The 25,868-nt window shown below is 41.4% G+C and overlaps 1 protein-coding gene across 3 annotated transcripts in view; it reads right to left on the bottom strand.

Moving 5' to 3' along the window:
- The window catches only part of UBASH3B (ubiquitin associated and SH3 domain containing B), a 138,772-nt gene that overhangs the window by 6,369 nt on the left and 106,535 nt on the right, over nucleotides 1-25,868 (bottom strand). For all 3 annotated transcript variants that reach the window (XM_019718584.2, XM_074321920.1, XM_074321919.1), the window contains exons 4-12: nucleotides 24,950-25,148; nucleotides 21,591-21,760; nucleotides 16,962-17,170; nucleotides 12,672-12,804; nucleotides 11,001-11,121; nucleotides 10,254-10,376; nucleotides 8,860-8,952; nucleotides 7,456-7,600; nucleotides 1,783-1,889 (exon numbers count right to left, since the gene is read on the bottom strand). In XM_019718584.2, the coding sequence (XP_019574143.2) occupies nucleotides 1,783-1,889; nucleotides 7,456-7,600; nucleotides 8,860-8,952; nucleotides 10,254-10,376; nucleotides 11,001-11,121; nucleotides 12,672-12,804; nucleotides 16,962-17,170; nucleotides 21,591-21,760; nucleotides 24,950-25,148 (1,300 nt within the window). The remainder of the gene's footprint in view (nucleotides 1-1,782; nucleotides 1,890-7,455; nucleotides 7,601-8,859; nucleotides 8,953-10,253; nucleotides 10,377-11,000; nucleotides 11,122-12,671; nucleotides 12,805-16,961; nucleotides 17,171-21,590; nucleotides 21,761-24,949; nucleotides 25,149-25,868) is intronic.

Here is a 25,868-nt window from a genome sequence, read left to right as displayed (position 1 = left end):
TAAGTTTTTGGGGAGTAAAAGTTATATGTGCATTTCTAACTGTGTGGGAGTTGGTGCCCTTAAGCCCCGCATTATTAAAGGGTCAACTGTACATATAGTATATATACAATACAATCATGTATTATATATGTCATATATATTGTACAACTTATGTACACATATATTTACATAGTATGTGTGTATATATATATATATATATATATATATACACAATAAATATACTACACACACACACACACACACACACACACACACACACACCAGGGCGGTCCCATGCACCCTTCATCCAGCCTCCTCCAATGGTAACAGCTTGCTTAACTGATATATTATCAAACTCAGAAAATGGACACTGGTAAAATCCACATAGTTTATTTAGATTTCACCAAGTTTACCCAATTCTATTGCATGTGTAACTTTTTGTAAACACCACCACAAACAGGACACAAAACTGCTCTTTGTCTACCTACAGTGCTCTCTGCTACTCCTAATATAGTTTTCAATGTTGTCACTGTAGACCTGCAGGCACTTGAGGCTTCTGGTTGCTAGAACATGCTGAATATCTTTAAAGTAGGAGCACGGAAGTGCTAATAAAGTGAGTGGCTTTATGAGTGATAACTGAAAGGTGGGAATCATCCATAATGCTGTTGACCAGGGCTATCCACTGTTAACATTTTGGTGTATTTGATACAGGTTAGCTAGCGTGTCCCTAGGTAGACAGGGAGGTCCCTGGTGGAATAAACAAAGACAGTCATATCCTAAAACTTCAGGTTTTGAAATCACTCCTTTGCTCCAGGACATAATGTAAAAAAGGCCTTGAGGTTAATCATAAAATTTATTTTGGCCTGACAAATGGAGCAGATCTGACAGATAAAGAGTGGGTTAATTTGCTAATTCCTTTAGGATAGGCAAGCAGAACAAACCTGGTAGACGAATTTCAAGCAGGCAAGGGAAGGTATAAAAGTAAGAGCTTTTGCCTCAGTCAGGGGGCACCCCCCATTTGGGACCCCCTCCCACTTGGGAGCTGCAACCTCTTCTCCTGCCTCTAATAAAATATCCTCTTTTTAAAACTTTTTGCCTCTCCCTGGTCCGTGTTTCCATTCTTCAGCTTCACGAGACACAATCCCAGCCCACACTCAGAAACTGCTAGCAGATCCAACATCACCTACATCATATTCAATTCCAGTCTTTGCTCTATGAAGACAAATATTTTATTTTTTTTAAAGTGATGGGAATGTAATACTCTTTTGTAATTTGCCATTTTCACTAAAAATTTTATAGTGAACAGTCAGTTCTATATGTCATTAAATATTTGAGTTCAATGTTTGTAAAATTCAATAGCAAAAAGCCCTGAGTCTCATAGGACACTTTGTGTCTGGTGGTAGCAGTGACAGTACGTGTGTTTGTGTAGGTGTAGTTGTGTGTGGATACACATGCTCCTGGATCAAATCATAGGCAAAACAATGTTATGCCAAAGAACTTCTGGAAATTGTAATAGGGAACCTCCTTCACAGAATGCAAGATAAATAGCTGGAATACAGAAATCTAAGTTATTTCATATAGTAACTAAGTCTGGTGTATTCTCATGGGATATCTACCGTTTTAGGTATTCAAGGGAACATTACAAATTTAACATGAAAGTATCTACAAGAAAATCCAGAAATATTTTTTCTTTCTTATTTAGCAAGTCTGCCAAAACAAGTTGAAACATCTTGAATAGCTTATTAACCGTGATGGAGAAATGGTGACATATTTAAATGTGGAGTCCAACATAATACCACCTACCTTTACTTTTACATTCACTTATTATTTCTTTTGTTACTTGGAAACTTCTACTGATGTAAGTGTCATAGGATTCTGAAACCACTAATTTGCTGACTGGAATGTGAGGTCTGTAACAGAAAAACGAACAAAGACAATAAAACATTTTGATCCTAAGACAAAGCAATTGATATTACTCTAAATTATTATTTCAAGACCTTTCTAAAGTTCCTGTAATTCTGTTTAGCCATTTCCTTAGAAAGGAAGGAGACAGAGGGAAGAGTATTTTCACTCTATAGAAGTGGGGTTGAAATGTACAGATTGTACAGAAATAAAGGCTATGGGTGCACATGGTGTCAGAGTGACCAGCTGAAAAATGAAACATTCAGTGCAGGTTTCACTTGCAGGATGATTCACAAGCATGTTGATTAATTTTACTGACCATCAGTCTTAGGCCACACAGCCAGTAGGAAGCAAAGCAGAGGTTAGATCTCATTATCTATTTTAACCACCAGATATTTCCTAAGCCTCTCTTTAGTAGCCTTAGAAACGATAAGCTGTAAGGATAAGTTTTAGTTTTAAATTTTGTTCCAGCTTTACTGGGATACAATTAACGTAAGTTTAAGGTGTTAAGACATGTTGATTTGATACACATATATTTCAAAATTATAATCAACATAGCCTTAGCTAACACCTCCATCATGTAACATGACTACCATTTCTTTTTTGTGTGTTGAGAACATTTAAGATGTATTCTCTTAGCAACTTTCAAATATATAATATAGTATTATTAACTATAATCACCATGGTGTACATTAGATCTCCAGAACATATTTATCTTATAACTGGGAGTTTGGACCCTTTCACCAACATCTCTCCATTTCCCCCAGTCCCTGGTAACCACCACGCTGCCATGTTTCTTCGAGTTTGGCTTCTTTAGATCCCACATAAGTGACATCATGTGCAGATATCTCTTTGAGATTCTATTTTCATTTCCTTTGGATACATACCCAGCGGTGGGATTGCTGGATCATATGGTAATTCTATTTTTAACTTTTTGAGGAACTCCCATACTGTTTTCCATAGAGGCTGCACCAATTTACATTTCCACCAATAATGTAAAAGGGCTCCTTTTTTTCCACATCCTGGACAACAATTTGCTATCTCGTCTTTTTGAGACAACCATGCTAACAAGTGTGAGGTGATAGCTCACTGGTGTTTTGGTTTGCACTTTCCTAATTAGTGATGTTGAGCATCTTTTCATGTGCCTGTTGACCATCCGTATGTCATCTTCTTTGAAAAAATATCTATTCAGTTTCTCTGCTCATTTTTTAATCAGACTGTTTTTATTTTAATATTGAGTTGTGTGAGTTCTTCATATATTTTGTATATAAACCCTTTATCATATATATATATGATCTGCAAATATTTTCTCCTATTCTGTACATTGCCTTTTCATTTTGTTGGTTGTTTCTTTTGCTTTGCAGAAGTTTTTAGCTTGATGCGGTCCCACTTTTTAATTTTGACTTTTGTTACTTGTGCTTTTGGTGTCATATCCAAAAAAATCATTGCCAAGACCAATTTCAAGTAGTTTTCCCCCTACCTTTCCTTCCAGAATTATTGTGGTTTCAGTTCTTATGTTTAAGTCTTTAATCCATTTTGAGTTAATTTTTGTGAGTGATGTAAGATAGGGGTCCAATTTTATTCTTCTGAATGTGGTTACCCAGTTTACCCAACCATTTAATGAAGAAACTATCTGTTCTCCATTAAGTATTCTTGGCTCCCTTGTCAAATATTAATTGACCATATATTCGAGGGTTTATTTCTGGGCTCTTGATACTGTTCCATTGGTCTATGTGTCTATTTATATGTCTGTACTATACTGTTTTGAATCTATAGTTTTGTTGTATAGTTTAAAATCAGGAAGTGTGATGCCTCCTTTTGTGGTTCCATACAAATTTTAGGATTGCTTTTTCTATTTTGTGAAAAGTGTCATTAGAATTTTGATAGGGATTGCATTTAATCTATAGATGGCTTTGGGTGGTATGAACAGTTTAACAGTATTAATTCTTCTAATTCATGAGCATGGGATATCTTTCCATTTGTTTGTGTCTTCAATTTCTTTCATCAAAGTCTTGCAGTTTGCATAGTACAGATCTTTCATTTCCTTGATTAAATTTCTTCCTAAGTATTATATTGTTGTTGCTGCTATTGTGAATGGTATTGTTTTATTTCTTTTTCAGATGTGTCATTGTTAGTGTATAGAAACACAATTGATTTCTGTATGTTGATTTTGTATCCTGAAGCTTTACTGAATTTGTTGGTTAGTTTTGACAGTTTTATGGTGGAGTCTTTAGGATTGTCAATATATAAAATCTATCATTTGCAAAGACAATTTTACTTCTTGCTTTTCAATTTGGATGCCGTTTATTTCTTTTTCTTGCCTGATTTCTCTGGCTAAGACTTTCAGTACCATGTTAAATAGGAGTGGTTCAGGTGGGCATCATTGTCTTTCTCCCGATCTCAGAGGAAAAGCTTTCAACCTTTCATTGTTGAGTATGATGCTAGTTGTGGGCTTGTCACATATGACCTTTATTATGGTGAGGTATGTTCCTGTATAGCTAATTTGTTGAGGATTTTTGTTATGAAAGGATGGTGTATTTTGTCAAATGTTTTTTCTGCATCTATTGAGATGATCATACAATTTTTATCTTTCACCTTACTATTGTGGCATACAACATTTATTGATTTTTATGTGTTGAACCATCCTTGCACCCCAGGGATAAATCCTGCTTGATCATGATGTACGATCCTTTTCATATGCTGTTGAACTTGGTTTGCTAATATTTTGTTGATAATTTTTATATCTATACTCATCAAGAATGTTGGTCTCTAGTTGTTTTCTTGTAGTATCCTTATCTGGCTTTGGTAGCAGGATAATACTGGCTTTATAAAATGAGTTGGGGAGTTGTAAAGATAGATTTTAAAAGCAGATGTTTGATCCCTTCACTATTTAGAGTTTCTGGTCTATGAGATATTTATCTTGTTTTTGAGTACAACTATGTCACATTTTCTGTTTTCTTATGTTGTGTTTCATTTTTTATATTTACAGCATGATAGGTTGAGGTGGTAGTGAGTTCTAAAATTGAATTCACACAAAATCTTGATCAGAATACATTACTATTGCTACTACTATTATTACTACAGAGATTTACTGAGAGGTTCCGATGTGTCAAGCTCTGTGCAAATTACCTTCTTGCATTCTTTAACTATAGCTCTCGTAGAAACACGTTTGCAAATTCTGAGTTTATGAATGACGAAACTGAGGCTCAGAAAGGCTACAGATGCCTTGCCTATGCAACACCATCAGCAACTCTTAGAGCCTGGATTTGAACCTGCGTCTGATCAATGCCTGTAAACTTGTCCACTTTGGACTCCTTTTGACAGTGTCTTCCTCAAGGTTACCTCTCTATGTACTTGGGTTTACTGTCCAGAGAGAAAGGGTGCTATTCTATTTGAAGGAAACCTGCTCTCATCTAAATCACATTCTCTCAGCAAGCCTACTTCTGAATCTCACCATACCCTGGGGGCTAGGGAGAGACATGAATCACCACTTGTTAAGGATGTACCTCTCTGTTCTGGAGTAAACTCTTTTTCTCCGTCCAAATCTCTCATGCAGTTCTATTACCACTTATGCCATCTGGTCTCCCAGGAGGCTCCCCACTCCCCTATGACAAAAGACCTCTTTGTATGGTTCAGAGTCATTTCAAGGGTAAGATCACACTGTAATGTATTGTATAAGTGAAGAGCAGGTAGATGCTGGGATCCAGTTCCTCCTGGCCAGTTCTTGTCTTAGGCAGTTCTTGCCTTGAAGTCGAACTTATGAATGGCTTCCGTGCTTGAGCTACCAGTCCTGATGAGAATGGGACAGAGTCAAAGCTTTCTCACCCGTTAGCAGCACATGTGATGCTCTAGCCACACCTGCAGGACTTTATGTAGTGTACTCAAAGTAAGGTGGGCCTCCAACCATCTAGACCTGCAACCCTGAACTCTAAGTACTCAGGGAGCATCCCTGGGACAGTATTTTCCCTGGTACACTCTCTCCTCCTCACCCTGCTTGGGTCCGGGCTGTAGAGCAGGTTTCTGTCTTGAGCCCCACACCGAAGTTTGATCCATTGGCCCTCTTAACACTCTAGATCCACCGCCAACTCCCTCCCACCCCCAGTCAAGACCCTGTTCTGAAAGCCCTATCCAACTGGTGTATATTGTTTTTTCTGGCTTGCTCCTTCCAGCCTAGCTACCTAAGAGCCGGGATGCTGTCACATCCAGCCTACAGGTTGGGTCTTGCTGCGTGTGTGGCACTTGGATGCTAGTCACCAGCCTGGTTTGCTTCCTCCACTCTAGCCCCCAGTCCTGCTTCCTTTCTGCTCCAAGGCGATGGGTCTCTAAGCAGTGCTTGCTTGACTTGTAACACCCTGGCTCTCAGTCCTGCCTACACCACGTTTCTTCAATCATTTGGGCCCCACTACTTGCTCCAAAAGGCCCACTCACTTTGCATAACTAATTTCAGAGGGAATTTAACCCTAGGGGTGGTGCCTTTCACATGCTTTATTGTTGACTTTCACAGATGATTTACAAAATAGTAGGATTGATTGAGTTAACTTTATTTTTGAAGAATGCAAATTCCTTTAAGCAAGAAGAAGTGCACATTAACGTATGGGGTTATTTGAAGTCTTATTTGCAGAGCAGGAAAATGAGTCTGGGGAAAAGGGGTTTTCTTCCACCTTAACCAGGAGCTCACATAGCTTCATTTGTAATTTGCGTAGGGATTTGAAATGAAAGGTCGAGGGATAGCACAAGGAAGAAATTTCTGCTTGTTTTGGTCACTTGTTCCAAATTCTGCCCTAAGAAATATGAACTTAATTCCCCACTATAATTGTTGTGAACATCTGTCCCTCCTCAAGACATTTTACAAATGTCTGAGTGGATTTTTGATAGTTAATGTAACTATATTATTATTGGTTAATTCTTAATTGTTTACATGTGTATTATTCACATGTGAGCAAGGTACAACACTTGTTTTTAATTCCAGCACAGGCAGTCTAGCCCAATGGGAAAAAGCAAAGGGCCAGGAATGAGAAAACTGTAAAGCAGGTTACAAAGTGCTTAAAAATGATCAATACTGGTTAGTTGTTATTATTATGTGTGGCCACTAAACGTACAATTGTAGGCAAAGCCACTTGCACTCTTATATGTAAATGTAGCTTGCCTATATTTTGGGATTATGGCAACAATAAATGAAGATAAAGAGAATTAAAAATATTTTGAAACATTAAAAATGACAGCCCAAGGTGAGACATTGTCATTCCCCTATCTCCCAACAAGCTCTGGAACTGGATCATCATTTGCTGGTGCCTGCTCCTGGAATGCAAAGTAGTTTTATTATTTACTGAAAGAGATATAATAAAGTCAGGAAAATCCAATATGTGTGTGTGGAGATATAATCTAAACTATGCTAAATACAAGGGAATTCTGGCTTTTTTTCAGTTTTGAGTTTTCAAATCATAGCTTGACTTCCGCCAATATGGACAACTGCCAGTGGGCTATGCCTGGTCCTTCGTCTCCTTAAGTAGCCTGGCCTGGTGTAGTAAAGTACTTCCACACTGGCCTCAGGAAACAGCAGTTTCAGAGGGTTACCTGTAGGTTGTATCAACACTCAGGTTGGCTGCAGCTAACTCTGATGGAGGTATCCATGCAGGTAATGTGTTCCCAGCGACCCATTTTGTCCACTCAAATAAGCCAGGCTCTACACGGATCTTCAAGTGATTTTCTTGTTGTAAACCTTAGAGATAAAATAAAATGACAATGAAGGAAACATCACTACATTCTCAGTGGAAAAGTAGATTAGAGGCCAAATTGTCACAAAAATTCTGGCAAATCTTCTGTTCTCTTTCCTACCAGATGCTATGTATAGTGAAAAGAAGGTGGAAGCATGTAGATTTAGACCCAGGTTTTCAATTTTTGTGTGTTACAAATATATGACTTTAATACTCTGGCCACACCATCAGGATGTATGCTGGCTTTAAGTGATAACTGGTTTAAGGGTAAACATTGTAAGTTATTGCCTATATAATTTATACAGTTCTGTGACCACTATAATTCCTTTTTCTAAAGTAAGTTCCAAGATTGCCTTATGAAGAAATTTCAATAATGCTCTTAACATTCACTACTCTACAATAGCTTACACTGAATTTGAATATGTATATTATTCATTTTTCTATCAGACTATCCAATGTTTAATATTTATAAGTGCCAGTGCACAAGTCTTGTGTTTCATCATAGTGTAATTACACCCACAGTAGGAATTTTCTCTGTTTAACTCTCATTATATTGCCTTAAGCCCAGTTTTTCTGTGCAAATTTAATACATTTTAATACATAAATGCATTCTGGCTTAGTTAAGATTAATGAATAGAAGTCTCAAACATAGTGTAAATTCTTTGTTGGCTCAGCTATCTCTGGCTCATTCATTTCTTTGATATAAATAAACAGTCCAAAGCTGTTTTTTCTGGTTTTCTTTCCATTGAAATCAGAATTGTGATCCCTTTAACTCGAGCTTCCACGGATTTCATGGTGAAATTTGAGTATCTTTATAGCAATGGTGCTTTTAAAGTCATTCCAATTAACTAAAGAAACAGGGATGATTAAGATTAGCAGACGCCAGGAGCACCTCTGCTGCTGTAAACAAGAGGCAAACAGAGCAGAGTGGAAGGAAGTGATGTCACTGTTTCTTTGCAGAAAAAGGATCATGCTCTGTAGGCTCTAAATTATTGCCAGACAACTATATATTTTACAGGCTTACAATTCATCCAAGAAAAACATTTTCAAGAAAAAAAATTATTTGTATACTTCCTTTCATCACACTTACGCTGCCAGGGTATTGCTTTGGGGCTTTTGTAGAGATATCTTGCAAAAGAATCATTGCTAAAAATTCAAAATTTGAAGCTTTCAATTGGCATATGTCCCATGAATCTAGGATAATTTAGGTGTGGGGCTCCCTGAAGACAGAGAGATGGACTAGTTGACCTTTATCAAATCTTACCTTTCAAGATATTGAATGCAGTCTGAACACAGCGCAGGGATGGGGAACAATAGACGTGGTCAATAATGGTGTTACTCTCTAATAAGGCTTCACCTGCAAAGAAAACCAAAGGAGAATCAATCTGATGGATTTACTCAGCCTCAGCTTGACCCTCAATGTGGGAGAGGGTGTCAGGCAGACCCTGCAAACCTCTCTATCAGTAGTGGCTCATGTAAGCCAGCAGTTTCCACCTTGTTTCCAACAAATCCCTTGATGAGAGTTTCTATGAAAGGCCAAATAAAAGACCCCTTCTTGTCTGTTTCTTTCCTTCTCTCTGGTGCTAACAAGTGGCAAAATGTCCATCTAGGCAAGACCTAGAAACACGATAATGCTGATTTCAAGTCTGTGATAAATATGAGAGGGTTTATATTGTGAAAATTAGGTTTTGTTTTAACATTATCCTGTGCTAAATAATATTTCAACTTGTCATGTTCTTGGATACTAGAGGTAAATCTCAACATCTGATAGTCCAACACTTTCCTCATGGAATCCACTTCCTTTTCTCTACTGGATAAAGTCCAAACACCTTAATATGGTTGTCAAGGTTTTCCATGAACTTGCCTTTATTCATCTCGCCAGCCTCATCTTTCGCCCTGCTCACAATCTGTGCTCTAGAAACAAGATGGCTTGTTTCCTCTGTACTCTTGACGCTGTTTCTCATGTATGGTTTATGTTGTTCTTCCCACTAAGAATGCCCTTCCCTCCCTCCTGTTTCCTCTTTGCCCAGCTGACTTCCACTTCAGGTCTCAGCTTACTTCTCTTCTCCTCTACCAGGTCTTTTTTGGTGCTCCCATAATTCTCTGTACATACTTTTATTTTTAAATAACATACTGCAAAATATTTTTATATTTATACCTTTATTTCCCTGAAAGTGGGGGCTCACACTTAGATCCCCAACACCTAGCACAATACCTTGTACGAAGTAAGTGATCAATCAATACATGTTCGGTGATTGAACAGGAGGAGGCTGCTGTTTCTGTGACAGGTTTTTTGCAAAGAACTGAGCATCTTCAAAGGATCAATTGGCCTTTATACATTCAGCCACCCCAGGGTTCCCTCCCCCTCACCCTTGTTTGTGCTCGAATCTGACCTCTCTGCCACACCAAGCCTGCCCTTGCCCTATCACTGGACCATACGCCCCTCAACAGAAATCACGTCCTTTTCACTTTGGTAAACCAACCCCATGCCAAGCACAGTGTTCTGAACTTAACGGTTACATAAGAAAACCCTTGAGGAAATTTATTACTTCAAGGAAAGTTATAGAATTCCCTAGGAAGTGTCCTGGCATACCTACTGGAAATGGCATTCTGAAGACATGGCCAGAAATGGCTGAGCAATCACTCCAAGATTCTTACCCACTAGTCTTGCTTGCATACATCCAAATACCGTGATTGGAGCATCTTTCTCATAATCCCGGAAACCACCACTCCGCTGAGGTAAGCTATGAGGCATGTTCAGGTTGGTGCGTATGTAGCGGCCTAAAAAAAAAGGCAGACAAAGGCTACATGAGTTTCTTGTTTCCATAGGACTTCCACTGCTGACCCTCACCGCCTCTCCATTTTCCATTCCTTTTTGGCCCAAGATACTAAATTGAGTTCTTTCGAAAATATCAATACTGACACTTTTCCTTTGGTAGAGCGTCTTAGAATCCGCTTCTCCATGCTGCCGACAAAAGTTGATAAGAGATAGTTTTTAAGTGAAAGCAGCAATCAGACACTCTAAAGCAGGGGGCTTCTCTGATATGCAAGCATCCCTATCTTAAACATGCCACTCAAATGAAAATGGAACCAAAATGAGCCAGGAAAAAACTCTGGCCATCGAATCAGGATACCTGTCTCTGCCTCTGACTTTGTCATATGACCATAGGCAAAACATTTGCCTTCTTTAGTCCCTGGTGTCCCAGTTTATAGAATGGAGACAAGAACATTTACCTCTTCCCTAACACTCAGGACAATCAGGAAGGACTTACAAATGTAACAAATCACAGGCTTTCCAAAGCCCACGTAACTATAAATGACTCCATCAAGATAAATGTAGCTTATAGTACCCCCTAGAGGCCATGATTGGTATGGTAATGCTGAGCTGGCCTATCAGCTACTCACCTTTGGCATCAAAGCACTGGGATAGCCAGTACTTCCCAAATACAACATCCATCCTCTCACCATGCCGACATACAAAGAGGCATCTCTTTTGAGGGCCAGGCTGGCTGTTGACCCTCAGAGGCTAAAGAGAAAGAAAGGCTATTAGTGGGGAAAACATGAGAAAGTAGACATCTCCTAGAGATAGGTTCCAGGTGAGCTGAGCTCTAGACCAAGTTCCCAGTGTATAACTTGGATAAGCCCCTTCACTACCTTGTAGTTAGGTTGGCCTGTCTGTAAAATGGAGGCAGTGAAACTCATCCTACCGATCGCACAAGTTACTTTGAGGCTCAAATGAAATGAACTGAGATGCTTTGCAAAATAAGAAGGGTTATGAAAATGGTATTATCATTGCTGCTGCTGCTGCTGCTGCTGCTGCTGCTGCTGCTGTTAGTAGGATTAATGTTTAGCCAATACTAAAGCATGAAGGCCGCTTGAGTTACAGCTCAGAGGTAAAACTAGCCAGTATATAGAGATAGTTATGTAGTAGGACAGCTTTCTCCCATAAAAAGATGCTTGATCAACTTCAGGGAGCGAGGACTTTTATTATCACACATATGTCTGCCTCATCTCTAACCTGTGGTGGTTACACCATATGGTCCAATGGTCTCCTCCAGCAATGAGGTCTGGTTTGTCTATTCCAATCACAGTTTAGGCCCTATTGTCCAACTACATGCATGTTGGTAGTTCCCAGAAACGGTTCAGGGAGGACGATGGCTACTTCTGGGTGATGAAATAGGCAAGTCTAGTCAAAGGTATGTCCAAATGACTTTGGTTTCTATGACTGCTGGCTGAATCATTATAGATGTTCTTGTATTCCTTCTTTCTGACGGAGTCAGCTATTCCTAGTTTCTTTAGTGCTGGCCGCTTCATGTTGGCCAGCATTTACATTTGTTTTCAGTTGCCCTGACAATATTAATATGTGGGACAGTGGCGGCATGGTTTTCCCCTACTGTTCTCTAATTCAAGCCCTGGGCTCCAGCCAATGTGATCTAGTCTTTTGATCCTCAAAATGGTTGAACTTTCACCTTGCCTTTGTTTGTATTGTTCAAAAGTCCTCCCCCCACTCTCCATTTTGCAAACTTTCTGGCATATATCAAGCACATACACTGAACACACATTATGAGCCAGGTACTGTGCTAAGAGCCTTATTATTACCTTTCACATTTTCATCAAAGTATAGTTGACATACAATATCATATTAGTTTCAGGTGTACAACGGAGTGATTCGACATTTATATACCTTACGATGTGATCACCATGATATACCTATATCTAGTAACCATCTATCACCGTACAAAGTTATTAAGATAGTATTGACTATATTTTCTGTTCTGTATATTACAGTCCCATGACTTATTTATCTTATAAGTGGAAATTTGTACCTCTTATTTCTCTTCACCTTTTCACCCCTCCCCCTACAATATTTCCTTACTACTTTACAGATAACAGTTCTCCTCCCCGCGGAACCGCCCTCCTTACCAGCCTGCACCCAGATGCTGGTGGTCATTGCACTACCACCCCTCTGACTCTTCCTAGTCTTGAAGTTTTGTACAACTTAGTGGCCTCATACTTAGTAAATAGGGGCTCAGTGAATCTTGAGATGAGTTGAGGTAACTCTGGCGATCAGCCTACCTGTGTGGGCTGGCAGATGATAGTCAGGGGAGTTATCTCCCCCAAGCCCTGGTCCTCATACAGCCGCCTCTCCAGTATGCCGTCACCAAATGAGAGAGCATTGGAAGATGATGTATTTAAGATGGAGTAAGAACTACAGAGGAAGATAAGGAAGACGTTAACTGCTTTGGCCAGGAGTCATCAGCACTTTATCCTTGGACTACGGATGTGTGGGAATTGGCAGGGAACACTCCCTGGGCAGTGCAATGGTTTGGAAAGCTGAGCAGGGGATGCCCCCTTCCTGGGGAGGAACATCTGGTTTTATACTGAAGTCTTGCAGTTAATAAATTAGGGGTGGATGGATTTCTGTACTTGGAACAGATGAATTCGTCCCTCTGAGCAAGGATGGGGCCTGTTATTTTGTGCTTATTAAGATGCCATGGGCATGGTTGGCACCAAAGGCATGTTAAAGAATAATGAAGTATTAATTTTGTACCATTGTTTCCAGCTGTTTTTCTGGCTCGAAAGAAATAAATAATTCCTACTGCCTTTAATCTTTTCCATGGTGATTTGCATCTGAACTGACAAATTAGAGGGAGCATTTTTACTGTCTCCACCACTTTGCCTGTGGCTCCTAATAATCAAGGAAATCTTACAGCCATTATCCACTATTCTAGCTTCTTCAGTCTCCAAAACCCTCTCTCCATCTCACCTCCAACAAGATAATGAAACAAAGAATGATTTCAGAGGAGACCATTCTCACCAGATGTGTAGAGTTGTGAGCCAAGAACTCTCATTTCTGGATGCAACACTATAAATATAGACGCCCAAAAGAGGTCTTGCTGAAAGGGACGCAGCAAATCCTGCCATGTTTAAATTATCTGGTTAGTTAAGACCTCCAAAGAGCTTTATCTAATAAACACTGCGATTTAAATATGGGTGTTAGGCAAATGCTGTGAACATCTCCTGCATCACTGGGCAGTATGAATAGAGAACATTTACATTTTAGATTTCTTGCTTCTTTACAACTAGGGTAGCCACAAGTCCCAGTTTGTCCAGCCCAGTCCTGGTTTATATCTGTTGGCCTAGCAATCTGAGCAGTTTAACATCTGTTCTGAATTGTTTATTTTTAACACAGCATTACTCTTAGAATTTTAATTTTGAAAGAACTTTTTTATAGTCACCATTATAATAGAGTTAACTGGTTGTTAGTAAAAATTCTTTCAAAAATGATATGATTTTAATAATTTCAGCATCTCTTCACTCTTGGAGATACTTTTCTTTGACTGTAAATAGACTCATCCTACTTATACACAAAGGTCACAGAAGCCTCAAACCCTAAAAAAAAAAAAAAAAGTGATGTTTCAGCCCTTGTGCATATCAGAATCACCAGGGGACATTTAAAAAATATCTTTGCCCAGGCCCCACTCCTCACACAGGTCTGGGGTGGGACCGAGGAGCCCACAGTGTAATAAAGCTTCATCAATAAGTGTGATGTGTAGCCAAACGAGGCCGATTATGGTAAAACTTAAGTGACCGTAGACCAAGGAAATCTTGTCCCATTCACACAGTCTAATAGACCTGCTGTTCTCCTTTATTTCAAGCTGAGACCCTCCCAAACATCACATAGTTAAAGAAAATTCAGTTTCATTGTCTAATTCCTCAAAGCTTCAGGGCCTGAAATGTCTGGATGGAAACGTCCTGACATTGTGCTTATACCCGCCCCTTAATTTCTTCATTTATTATAGCTGTGAAGACACTGATAGAATTCCTTCTGTCTCTCCTTCAGCTCAGTTGGCAAGGAGAATGCCAACTTCTTTCTCCTCTTAACTGTCACTGTAATCAAAGGACCTGGTTCACTCTTGAGACGGTTTAGGGCTGTCAGTTCCAGTAAGACAACAGTCAGATGCTTTATGTTGAGTGCAGCATAGGGAGGAAGTTGAACCCGACATCCAGAACATCTTCAGAAGTAGCAGGGAAGTGGCACCTCCCTAGGACACATCAGGCCTGTGTGTAAACCCAGCCCAACCCAATTCAGAGGACACAATGGGGCCTCACCAATTGACAAATATCTAGGGATACTCAGAACCAGGCAAGACTCTCTAAGAAAAGGTGCAAGGACAGTATTTCCTTAAGATGGACTCAGAGAACTGAGGACAAGGTAGGAAGGGTGGTGAAGGGTCATAGACCTCAAGTCTCTTCTTGTTGCTTGAATCCCCTGCACAGCTTCCCATCAGGTCAGCCAGGGCATGCTTGAGCACCCCTTGAGGCTCTACCTCCTGGTGTCTATCTTTGGTTAGAGATAAGAGAAGATCTGCCTCCCTGAATCATATCCACTTCTGGGGTTAAGTAGGAAAGTGCAATTCTTCTATAGGACCGCTTTTGTAGAAGAGACATTTGATTTGATGAGCATGTAAGAGGACTAGAAAACACAAGTTTAAAAAAAAACCACCCAAGTTCATAAAGCTGATGACTATTTTAGATTCAGTTCTGTTATATATGTGGCACCGATCCATATAAAGTTAAGTCCCTTACTGTAGTCTTCACAACACCCCTGAGTTAATTGTAATTAATTGTAATTAACTGTCACTCTCATTTTATAGATTAGCAAACAGAGGCTCAAAGAGGTAATGTAACTTGGCCAAGGTCACACAGCTGGTAAGTGGGAGAGTTAGGATTTGAATTCGAGACTATTGGACTAAAAACTCCAATTCTTAATTACAACGTCCTAACACCTAATTGTCAGTATTTCCCCACTCTCAGCAGGGTTGGCTATGGAAGCTGATAATTTAATTTCAGACACAGTTCCCAGGAAAATAACATCATTAGTAATCTCTCAAAATAAAAGGAGATGACATACACACCTCCCTGTGAACCATGGACTGAAGTCACTTAGGTTCCCTTATGTTTCAGCCTGAGTTCTAATTTGGGAAAGAATGGGTTTGGATGCAGTGATCTGAAATGGCTCAGCAGGGCTGGCTTCTCACATACTCTTCTCCCACATGTAACCCTACTTTTAAGAAAGTCATCTAAGAGCTGTGCATCATCAAAGACTCTTTTAGTTCTCAGTTTATTCACGTATATTATGCTTCACTTGTTTTCATAGGAATAAAATGGTAACTTTGGAAAGCCAACTTATTTATTTTGATGTTCAGAAACATTTCTGAAAAAAGCAAACATTTGGGGAACATGAGGCAGCTCAATCTTCCAATTTATGCCACAAAACACTAGATGTTCAGGGGAGGGGTAGGGGGCGGACTAGAAGAAAGAGGAAGGAGCTGCTGGGTACCGGTGATTAAGGAAGAAGTTCTTTCCCACCTTTTGGTTAGTGGTTTGTCTGCCTGCTGCTGCCAGGGTAGGGGAACTTCTTTTCTTTTCTCCCTCCAGGCAAAACATTCACTGAAATCGCGCCTCTCTGCTTTTCTTTCATGGTGGCAATAACCATGTTAGACACCCTGCAGCTAGTGTTAGAGTTTCCGGCTCTCAGCTACATTGGCACATAGCAAGGATAAGAGGAAGGAAAAACAAAGCAGCATGCACACTGGCAGGATGCCCGAGTGTGCCAGGGTAGGACTGGCTTTGAACTTCTCAGATTAAGAAAGAGAAGTGCCTTTTATTCCTATTTTATCTAGCAGGACAAAGCTGGCTATACAACACAGGTTACTCTGAACATGGGGGCAGTTTGGTTTAGTGAGGAAAGGGTGAAAAGTTACCACTCTAAAGATGACTGGGGAACCATGTGTCATTTTAGTTTCTGGCAGTTGTCCCTAGACACACTCTCTGTCATATAGGTATTCCTGTGCCAACTCTGAGTCATCAGGGTCATCTAGTAAGTAAAGGACGATTCGGTCTCCTGACCCTTGCAAACCCTTTCATTACCGGCCTGGCTGGCATAGTTGGAATGTGCCTATCTGCTCTGGGGAGTTAGACCACTCTGAGCAATAACCCAGGACAAAGTGGACAGAAACCTGGGAGCCATGAAGACTCAGCCCTGGGATGACTCACACTTCAGCCATAGGAGATGGACCCCCAAGCAGCCTGGTTTCATCTCCAATCTGGAACTCAGATAGGCAGTTATACCGAATGGGGTAGGCAGAGTGAAACAGAGCAATCCATCGCTTGTTTTCCCCATGTCCCAAGTCAGCCGTTCTCTGGAAGTCTGGAACCAACAGAGCTTTCCTCCCCATGGACTCCATTTACTGTAACTGCTGCCATGTGTGTCAAGAACCAAATTCATTCCACCACCACCCCTCCCGAAAGTCTGCAATGTTCTTCAAAAAACAGCAGGCAAAGAATTGTGAATCAGCTCACCCATGAAATATCCAGGTGCTACATTCATCAGCCTTGGTGATGTAATTCTCAGGCAGTAGTCCGGAGCAGCCGGTGGTTAAGGACGTGCCGTAGATCCAGCCCTCGCTGGCACTGGTCTGCTCCACGGGCGACATAAAGATGAAGTCCCCAGGGACCAGCTCCAGCTCATCGTCGTTCTGTGGAGTGTAGGGGTAGATAACCTGCAACGTCTGGAAGAGAGGGAAGAGGGAGGCTCACATCGGACCCCTTTCCCAAGTGCCTCCAGGGCAGACCTGTGTGTTCTATTTTAATAGTGTCCACATCCAGATGTCGACATTTATAGGCGCCCCTGGGGGCTGCAGGCTTTGAGTAGATTTGGATTCAGATCAGAAAGCATTTCTTATTATTTCAGGGTATTGTGGGTATGTGTCTGGCGCTACTAGATGGTTCCAGACTTCCCTTCAGGCATGTCTTTGCTTTCCTTCAGGATTCAGATATGGTTTTTAGAAATTCATCAGAAAGCCCATAGGTACTCCTGTAAACTGCTACACAAATGCGGTGGGACCTAGTTTCCCCTGCTTCCTCGCTGGGGTAGGCTCCATAATAGACACCCGTAACCCAGCTCAGGGAAAGTTAGTCTTCCATCTCAGGGTTACAGATGGGCCACATGGAGACTCTCCTGTAGGAATGCTTGGGGAATGAAGTATTTCCCTTTCTATGTAACTCAGCTGCTTAGACAAGACATGGTTTCCTGCCTTCACTGGGCTTTCTTTAAACCTACATTTTTAACAAAGACCTTGAAAGAAAAATATCTATCATAGCCATCAATGTGTATGTCTGTGCAACCAGCTTTCACCGCAAACAGATGGAGATTGCGTGTGTTCCTTTTTTGGGCTCAGAAAACCACCCTTGGCCAAACACAGGCCATGCTGCTTGGCTGATTTATTCCATTTTTTGCCTCTTTTCCTGGTACATATAAACTGCATAAGCATAGAGATGACGATACTTTGGAAAACATCCATTTTACTATTTTTTAAAATTTATAACAGGAGACCTCAATAGTAAGGAAAATATTTCCTATCCCATTTGTTTCACAATGGACACTGAGACGGAGATGCTTTAACAGCTTTTCTTATGATCCCAAAGTCACTAGGAGTAGGTTGTATCTTCTAGTTCCCACTTTGAGATTTTTAATTTTGGTGTCAGTTTTCGCATCTGTAAAATAATACCTGGACTATAAAATTTAAATGAGACAATCTAAGAAAACTAACTCCTTAGGACAGAGCCTTGTACACAGAAGGGGCATAATTGTTTCTACTGAACCATGATGCCTCATTTCCTAGGCGATCTTTCCTTCTCGCTGACCCTGACCCTGGTCCGTGTGCTGGGCAGAATTGTAAGCTAATCAGCTCACTAGTGTCAACATGATGTACCAGAACATGCTATAAAGAAAGAATTTCTTCTGTAACTCTGTAATGAATGGAGCCAGTAAACATGTGATTTTTCTCAGAGAATGAAAGTAATATAGCACAGAACTGGATTGCACCACTAGATTTCTGATTTTCCTTTTATTTAGGGCCCCTGTTTCTTTCCCTTCTCCAGCATCTTTCAGCTCTAGATCTTTGCCCCTGATCACCTCTCCACTCTTTTCCCTTTCCTCTGCCACATACATACACAAACTACTTTCCCAAACAAAACAGGAAGGGTCCCTGCTGGGTTACTAAAATAGCTTAAAGAAAAAAAATATTCACAAGAAATCTCTAAGCTAGGTATGTGATGATCCACTGAAGAACATTCCCTTTCCTGAAACAGGGCGGAGAGATGCCGTGAGCCATGGAGAACAAGTCAAAACTCATGTTCCTTAGATATTCAAGCATACCATAGTCGTGGTTAATAATGCCTTTGGCACAGTAGTGTCTTTCCTCTGAGAAACTTAAAATGACTTCAGAGAAGAAATCATTCCTCCTATCACTTGGGGCGGGCGGGGTGGTGGTGGTGGTGGATATTCTATCTCCAGGTATCTCCAGGGAAATCTAGGCACAGAAAGGAGCGTAGGAGACAGTGTGTCCCAGGGAGAGAGTAGCTGGACGATAAGAAGGTTTGACTTATTGAGTAAACAAAAGAAGAATTAAGGTGTTGAAGCAAATCTAAAATTGTAACTGGTGCCCAGGTCCCCATACTACTTTCCCGTTCACCAGAAGCACGTGCAAAAGTCAGCCTGAGTTTGACAGATATCAGGACACATGCCCAGGTTTGCACAACATTATACTTCCCTTTTGTTTAACGCTTAGCATCTAATTGTAAAAATTCTGGAGTCTATTTCAAGTATACTTTTCGTCCCTTCCTACACAGGGACTAAACTCAAAGTTTGCTGACTGGCATCTTGGGAACGACAGTCATAGCCCTGTGTAATTACAGGAACTGAACTTTACAACCTTTGAAGCCCTTTTAGTAACAATAATAGCTGCACCATTTCTATTGCTGTTGCTGTACCCACTCTGTGCTGGGGAGTTTGCTAGGGCCTTTCCGTATATCCTTTTATTTAGTTCACACAACGGTCCAGCAAAGTAGTATCACCATTTCACACACAAGAAAACTAAGCAATGGAGTCACAGAAATTATAAAAGAGAATCAACAATTGCTAAAGTGATGGTGCCAGGATTTGAAGCCATGTGTGCTAGACTCCAGAACTTATGCTTTTTATATAACTCTATCCTTCCTCTAGATTTTTATTGCCTGGCATGTAAAACTGGCTTGGCCCGATATAATCACTAACATGCAAGAGACCACATGAAGTACAAACTGGCGTTTCCAAGTCCCAATCAAGGGAGAATCTAAACAGTAGAGGAAGACGACCTAGGAGCTTTCCTATGAATCACTCGCTGAGTGTCCTTGCCTAAACCATTTTTCTTCTCTGGACATCTGTTACCTCACTAGAACGATCAATCAAATTTGCCTCCTGTGGACAGAAGAAGGAAGGCAAGGCAAGGTTACATATGCAGGGGGGTTCAGGTAAAGCCAAATGACCTCTGAGGGAGAGCTTTATCAGAAGGAACAGTAATAAATGAGCTTTTACAAATAAGAGATAAAAGAGGCCAAATTATTTTTAGAAAATAACTCATGTAGGTGCTTGCTGCTCTTTGCCTCAGTGCCAATTGAGCACAATGTGGGTCAGGCAGGAAAGCAATTACCCTGTGAGTTAACTGGAGGGCAATGTTGATTAGAAGATATTCCTTGTAAAATTCCATTGCCACCTTCCTTCTCTTAGAAAGGTGACTTCTCAGAGTCTGTCTGCACTCAACCCTTGACTTTTTTTCCTTTGCCCTGGGAAGGAGTCCAATCAACCACACTTTTCTTGTTACATTTAGGCCTAATCCTAAGCAATTCTAGATGTCAGAATTCTTAGGTAAGATCAAGCCCAGTCTCCTTGCTGTGTCTTCACAGAAATTTGCATCAAATGACTCAGAAGGAGGACATGACATTCCCATCAGCAGACTGAGACAAAGCTGCATGTCCCTGACATTCACAGGCCACACGGCCAGGCCTGGACCTTGAGTTCATGGGTTGATTCTTCCCCACACTTCCAAATCAGTGAGATTTCCTGGTCTAGACCCTGAGGTTCTAACTATTTTTCATATTTAAAAATATATCAAAAAGAGATGTTAAAAGGCTATGCAAACTAAAAAAATGTCAGTTTTTTGCTGTTGAAAAACTGAGAAACAAATATAAGTATTGTTTCATAATTGTAGTTAAATTGGAATTCAAATTTTTCAAACTATGTGGTCTTTTTTTTTTTGATGGATTTCTTCTCATCTTTCTTGGACAAAATCCATGGCTTCTGGCTTCAGCTCTGGTCCTAAATTGTTATTTCGCTTTGGACCAGCCACTTAATCTCTTTGTGTCTCAGCTTCTCCTTCAGGAAAAAAGGACAATATTCTTCTTCAGAGGTGGCATGTGCTTCTCATGGAGTATGATATGGAGGCCCTCGAAACAAGGATGCTACGGTCACACCAATCTTTCTAACTGCTCTGAGATTCAAATTTCCCACGCATGCTCCCATGTGAGGCACACAAATTCTCACAATGTTTGGCCTGCTTTCGTTTCATGTGTGTCCATTCTCTCTCCCCTGCTAGACTCAAAGCTCTTTGAAGACAGAATGACATTTTAAAATTCGAGTATGTTCCATGGTACCTTGCATGTCATAGATAGCAAATATCTGTGGATTGTGTGTTCAGAGCTTTGTTTTTTGTATTTATGTGTTTTTCTCCAACTTAAGATCAGGATGATGTATTTTATATATTAACACCATGAATTGATATAATATTTAAAAATTTTCCAACATACTTTTCTACCTATTCTCCCATTTCATTTCTATATCATTCTAATACAGTTTGGCAGGTCAGACAGAACAATGGGGCTGTTACACAGATGAACTACTTGGCACCCATCGAGCAGCGATGCAAGCTCAAGGCTTCCTAGTGAGTTGGGCAGCACCTGGACAAGATTCTGGGCCAATTGCCTCCTACTCTGGTGCTTGCTTCATTGCCTTCCTTTGGCTCCCAGCTCCCTGCGGCAGTGAGCAGCAAGTGCTTCTGGTTCTGACGGCACCCCCGCACCGCTAGTACGTCACGAGCCACAGTGAGACATTACCTCATGGTTAGCAAATCGGATATCCCGAGAGAATATGGTAGCCACCCAGTCACACCCTAGTTTGACATCAATACTCTGAGCTAGTTTCTCTAGGGTGGGCAGGTGGCTAGCTTGGAAGTGGTAAGCCAGGGTCACATGCAGCTGCTTCTTATGAGGTTCCACATGTACTTCTGAAAAAAGGAAGGAAACAGTTATTAGAATTGGTAATCACAGCAATGGTGGAGACTTAAAGAAGAACATAGAATTCTGCTTTCCAAATAACAAAGGAGGGAGTCCCACGGTCAGACAAAAGCTGCTTCTTTCCTTCACAGCAGCAGAATAAAGGTGAAGGCGTGGGTAATAAATCCTGAATCAACCTACAATTCAAGAGATAAAGAGCCACATATGTGTAGGAGCTACGGATTAGCTGAGAGGTTATCACTTTGGTTGGCTCCTCCTCACAACTCCAATTATCTCCAGCCCCACCGTTCACATGAGGAAACGGAGGACTAAAGGGATAAACTAATTTATGCAGAAATAAAGGGCAAATTTTGCAATCATGTGACTCCCAAAGCTATATTGCCTTTGCTTTGAAATGAATTCTCAGCCTCTGGATGGCTCTGATGGAGAAATAAAGGGGAAGAAAAATATTTTCAAAGTTTAAAACAGGGTTTCTCAACAGCATTTGCATCAAATACTTCTTTGTTGTGGGGGCTGTTCTGTGCATTGCAGGGTCTTTACCTGAATCCCTGACCCCTACCCACTAGATGCCAGTAGCATCCCCCAAATGTGACAACTAAAAATGATTCCAGACATTGCCAAATGTCCCCTGGGGGGCAAAACTGGCCCTGGTTGAGAACCACTGAATTGAAATATACAGACTGTTATTCTAAGACACCCTAAAAAACAAAACAAAACCAACCAACCTATCTTCTCAAGGGAATGGCTTTTATTTCTCTTTCGTATATCTTTAAATGGGGGCCATTTGTCTACTATATAAGCTAGACACTGAAAAAGATGCAACTAGAGGGAATTTGGGGAATTTGAGAAATTAAGGGCCTTGCTTAAATCATACAGAGACAGAAGTAGAAGCTGGATCTTTTGGTTTTGAGTACTTCTTCTGTTATACTGCATTGCATTTCTTGGTGTAAGCCCCACGAAGCAAGAGCTTTGTGTCTTGTTCATGCTGTATCCTCAGTGCCTGGCACATGACAGGTTTTCTGTATTTGTTAAATGAATACACATGAATGAATCTCCTTAAAGGACCTAGGATGGAGGATGACACTAAATCTACTTGTTGGAGGAATCTGGGTATGCCCCCAAACTCTAAAATATGAAGGCACAAGTTTTAGAGCAAAGTCATGATAGCCCGCTTTTAGATTGCAAGGACAGGGCCATTTACACAGGGCAAAGCTACCCAGTTCTCCAAATCATCACTAGGGGGCCTCACCAGGGCAGAGAAACTAACCAGACAGGTTCTTAGAGAGTGGCAGCAGATTCTTGGACAGGAACTTGCTCTCCCCTTCCTACAAGGAAAGCAAGCAAGGGCCTGATGGCCTCTCACTCAATATGCACCTTAAGAGTCAGCTGCAGTCCTGGCTGAGGCCCACTTTACTCATTTGTGAAGTGTTTGGGTTTTGTGGCTACAAAAGTTTTGGTTCTTGGGGAGTTTTAGTGGTTTTGACAATAGCTGCTGTGGAATGAAAAAGAACCATTTCCCTGAGGTAGAGGGATGGGAACAGGAAATAATTTCTCTCTATTATGCCATTTCTCTGAAATATTAAGCTCTTGTGAAGTGACAGGCTCCACAGAAGTCAGAAGGCAGACACTAGTCCCCAGGGAATAAGGGGTGCCCGGGGAGAGGCTCTAAGGAGGCCCTACTCCCGAAGTGGAGGAGATGTCTCAACAGCTTGGAGTTCCTCTGAGAGTAGAGACCTCACTGTGACCCTGTTTAGCGAGGCTGGGCACTCACCATTTCTTATCCTAGAATTCTGAGCCTTATTTGGGACTTTTTCTGGTAAAGAAGAATGCACTGCAAAAGGTCCCAAGTCGGGGATGAAAAGAGAAGCAAGGAACAAAGGCAGGTGAGATACAAGTCAGGAGAACAAGGGGCAAAACATATGGCTTTACTCAGGTCTTTCCCGCCCTCTGGTCCTCCACACAAGGTGGGACCGGCAAGCTCCGGTCTCCTCCATCACTCGGATCGAGTTGTGCAGCTCATACCCTCGGCTCCGGTCAGGGTAGCCCCCACGTTCTCCTCCGCACACACTCTGCTCCACTGGCCTGTGCTCATGCCGCCCACCCCCCTGCAGGGCCCTTCTTCCATCTGAAGGATCAACATGGTCCCAGTGGGAGTTTCCTTTCTTCTGTGAAGGTGGAATCACCCCATCCCATGATAGCCTATCTCTTTTCAGAGTGCTATTAGCACACGGCGCCTGAATTGGGTTTCACAACTGTGCCTCTGGCCAGGAGAAACTGTTTCTTACTCTGTTGCATTCCTCATAGCAGGTACACAATAAACACTTGCTGGTTGTGATTTCGATCTTAAGGGAGCCAACAGACATGCCCCTCACCCCACTGTTTGTCTGCCCCACTGCACGTAAGGCTCTCGCTGAGCTATGTGAGCTTGTGTGCATCATAGTGAGACGGGGAAGCTTTACCGACTTCTCTCTGTTTTCCTCTCTTCACACCTCTCACCTCTAAGTCAACACACATCCTGAGCATCCCTTTAAGCTAATTCCTTTGATGGGAAACCTCAGTTGCTTGAACTAAGAGCTTCCATAAAAGGAACAAGAAACATCATGGAGGGGTAACATTTTGGATGACTTTTGAGGTTTAGGGGACTGTCTGATGCGTTTCAGTAAGTTGAAGGGTGTTGGCTCAGTGGATTTTATTATTGTTTGATACTAAGTGGTTCTACTTTCGTCTCTGTGCTGTGGACCCCCAGAGCAAAGCCCTGTGTCCTCATGGAGTGAACCATGAGACCCAGATAAAATGCCTACACAGAAGGGAGTTCGGGAGGAAGGAAGGAAGAACATTCCTTAATTCCAAAGTGAGAGAAGATGGTGGTGCTACAAAGGCATACATTTATAGTCCAATGAGGAACAGTCATTTGTGTACCTTTAAATGTGTTAGGGAGTAGGCACTAGACATTTTGTCAGGAAAGTTAGCAGAAGAGTAATTCAATATTTTTGAAAGGGAGCAGACGTGTGGGATGCTGCAGGAAATGGCTATGTTCTTTGTCATGTTCTGCCCATTCCTGCAGGTCCCTTCACCTCCTGACTCCATCCCACTCCTCCACAATAATTTCCTATCCCCTGTCTTCCCAACTTTTTGATAACAGGACCCAGGGCTGCCTGTCTGGCAGCTGTTTGACTCACCAGTTTTAGATGCTGCCTCCGCAGCAAAGTCAGCTGCAAACTTCTTGAGGACTTCTGCACTGTCTTCCTTCACAAAGAGGCCGATGAAGTTGGAGGAGGTATAGAGCTCCAGGGGCAGGGGTGCTGAGAACTTGCATTTCCAGCGACTGACAGTGGTCTGCAGGGCTTCCCCCAGGGCGTCCACTTTGCTGTCCTCACACTGGAAGGGAAAAGCAAGAGGCTTAATTCAGAGACAAGGGGAGATAGATGTCTGCTGCTACTTAACATTTAGCATCCTCTGCCCAGAGCTGGAAGCTGATGATGCAATTACTAAACCATCACTTCTGTCTGTGAGGAGGGAGAAGAACTGAAGGCTCCCAATGATCTGGAAATGGGTTATCCAACCGGTACATTAAACTGGGGCAATGGGCGACACCTTCTGCCCCTCCCTGCTTTGATCAGCAATTCTGAACCCCACCAGAACACAGAAGGTCTGGTCCAACAGAAGGAATGAATGGATGAATGTACCAGGAGAGAATACAGCACCCTAGGATGGGTTCTTGTGTGTTTTCCACTGTATGCATCATGTGTGCCTTTTCTATTCCTCGTAAAGGACCAAACGTTGACTCTACTTTCATCCCCATGATATTTGGGAAGAATGAAGCTCAGAAAGCTGTGACGTCATCTTCCTACCCTCTTCAGAGCACTGGAAGAGAGAATGGATATCTCTAAAACTCTGGAAGCTTCTGAGAAAGATCCTGGGATGACTAAGAGGAAATGATAATTATTTTAATTTTCAGAGTGAGTGGTAAGAGAGGAGGTGTTAGGAACATATTTGTACAGAGAGAGATATTATGTATCTGGAAAAAACCCCAAAATATTAAAACAAAGTATTGTCTTAAAGACGTTTCACTCCACGAGGAGTGTGCTCTGGAGGTAG

This window comes from Rhinolophus sinicus, linkage group LG16 (assembly GCF_036562045.2).
Source record: "Rhinolophus sinicus isolate RSC01 linkage group LG16, ASM3656204v1, whole genome shotgun sequence".
NCBI lineage: Eukaryota > Metazoa > Chordata > Mammalia > Chiroptera > Rhinolophidae > Rhinolophus > Rhinolophus sinicus.
Note: the sequence above shows the minus strand (reverse complement) of the source record. Positions and strands in the feature narration are given on the sequence as shown.